The following is a 1,978-nucleotide window of genomic DNA, read 5'->3' on the forward strand; positions in this document are numbered from 1 at the left end:
ATTCTTTAAAAGAACATGCTGGGAACTTGTATAAAACAACTATCTGCACTTCTCCAAGGTCTCTGAAATTTATTAAAGCTATGATGAATTCAAGCAAAGTGTTACTGAATTTTGAGATACATGTCATCAAATGGTCTTGTTTAACATATAATGCTGTTCCATGATGAGGCCGATTGCTGTCACTTCTCTTTTCATGATTAAACAAAGTCAAGTAACCTTCCATCATAAAATTCTGTTCATCATTGATGGTTAGTCTTGTTTCTGAAAAACCAATAACATCTGATGCTACAACATTGGGTTCATTTTTAATTTCATCAAAATGTTTGTGAAGAGATCTTGCATTATTAAACATAATTTTTAGTTTGTTCTGCTCTGTTTTGTACAATGGAAGATAACACAGCTTTAGAGGTGCTTCCTTCCTCATTCTTTCCATTTCTTCTACAACTTTATCATCAACAGTTAATGCTTGCTCATTGAAATTCAGAATATGCAATTTGTCAACAGATCTAACTCTACTAAGAGCTACATAATGAATGTGGGGTGTTTTCCTTATCCTTGACTGAGATAAATCTACTACAATTTCATCAACAGTGCAGCCCTGAGCCTTATGAATTGTCTTACCTGCAGCTGGTCTTAAAGGAAACTGTATTCTTTGATATGTAGTTGAATTGAAAACAAAAGATCGCTGACAGTCAAATATCGGTGTCCAATCATCCATAACACCATCATGGAAAAGATGTCTGTATTTCTGTCGAGCAATTCTCCCTACTGCAGAATCCAAAAACTTCACCCATACTATACTTGGCCTTGATACACCAGGTAATCTGTTTTCAACAAGAAATACAGTACATGATGAACCATTTGTCAAGCCATCAGTAACATCAATATTAACTGTAATGTCATATATCATTCCAATGGCTAGAGTTAGTTTTGTCATGAGATTTGCAGTTTTGCTAACATCATCTTGATTTTGCAATGATCTGAGTAGTCGGTCTTTCACAGACTTACTGTGGTCTTGGAGGACACTGTCAACAGCTTTTACAATAACTTTTTCACCAGGAAGTTGCTCTATAAGTTTATTGTTATATTCATCTACTTTTGCATTCATTGTGAAAAGATGGGGAGCATTGTGTGGATAATTTGGACTATTTTCAGCAATGATGCACCTGTGAATTATATCCAAGTCCTCAGAAGTCATCTCATTGTGACGAAGACGGTTCAAAAGCTGTGCAAATTCTAAATCATCCTTTTGTCGCATTACTTCATCTAACTCGAATAAGGTGAAGTTTTCTTTCCAAAGATTACATGCAAGTGCTTGGGCATTTTGTTTTAAATCTTGAAAAATCCAGCCATCCATAATTGGTTTCAGTTGAAAGAAATCTCCAACAGCAATAATACTGATGCCTCCAAACGGCCTCTTCAAACCAGTAAGAAGCTGAAGTCTGCCATTGATAAATTCCAACTTTGCATTGCCAACCATTGAAATTTCATCTATGATGACAACTGACAAATTTCTGTATTTAGTTCTAAATGTGTTGAGTTCATCACAATGCATATTTTGCTGCCTTTGGTTAATTTTCTGGTGAAATGCAGAAGCAATTGTCTGACCACCAATGTTAAACGCAGCTTTACCAGTGTATGCACAAAGAAGAATTCGTATATCGTCTGGATTTTCACCCTCCTTAGCACATAAATACCGATGTAAAGCTTGATAAAGCGCTTTAATTAACACTGACTTCCCAACTCCTGCACCTCCTGAAAGATATGCATGAATAGGTTCCTGTTTAGACTTGATCCATTGCATAACATGATTGAAGAATTCGCGTTGCTTCAAATTTAAACTGGCTACAAGCTTTAAATACTCATCATCAGGTAATCTAACAGAACTCTGTTCATTTAATTGTCTTGTTGATGGAATTCCAACTTCATTTCCTATATCATACTCTCTCTGTTCAATTGGCCTTTCTGGATTAAAGTG

At 35.6% G+C, this 1,978-nt stretch overlaps 1 protein-coding gene across 1 annotated transcript; it reads right to left on the minus strand.

The window, feature by feature from the left end:
* Positions 1-336: 336 nt before the first annotated feature.
* Positions 337-1,653, minus strand: LOC134236335 (uncharacterized). The gene is made up of 2 exons (XM_062718503.1): positions 517-1,653; positions 337-415 (listed from the first exon to the last, which is right to left on the minus strand). Exons 1-2 carry the CDS (start codon positions 1,553-1,555, stop codon positions 345-347), a joined length of 1,110 nt encoding a protein of 369 aa, XP_062574487.1. The 5' UTR covers positions 1,556-1,653; the 3' UTR covers positions 337-344.
* Positions 1,654-1,978: the final 325 nt, after the last annotated feature.

The sequence above is a fragment of the Saccostrea cucullata genome, unplaced genomic scaffold (genome assembly GCF_032062105.1).
Source record: "Saccostrea cucullata isolate Sc308-1 unplaced genomic scaffold, CSIRO_AGI_Scuc_v1 ctg6110, whole genome shotgun sequence".
Taxonomy (NCBI): domain Eukaryota; kingdom Metazoa; phylum Mollusca; class Bivalvia; order Ostreida; family Ostreidae; genus Saccostrea; species Saccostrea cuccullata.

Bases quoted from the DNA above. Each gene is read 5' to 3' on its own strand.
- LOC134236335 (XM_062718503.1), bottom strand. From the start codon at position 1,555: ATGCATTGTGATGAACTCAACACATTTAGAACTAAATACAGAAATTTG. The intron at 416-516 runs GTAGAGTTAGAT...AGAATGAGGAAG, and splicing joins CATTCATTATGTAGCTCTTA to GAAGCACCTCTAAAGCTGTG.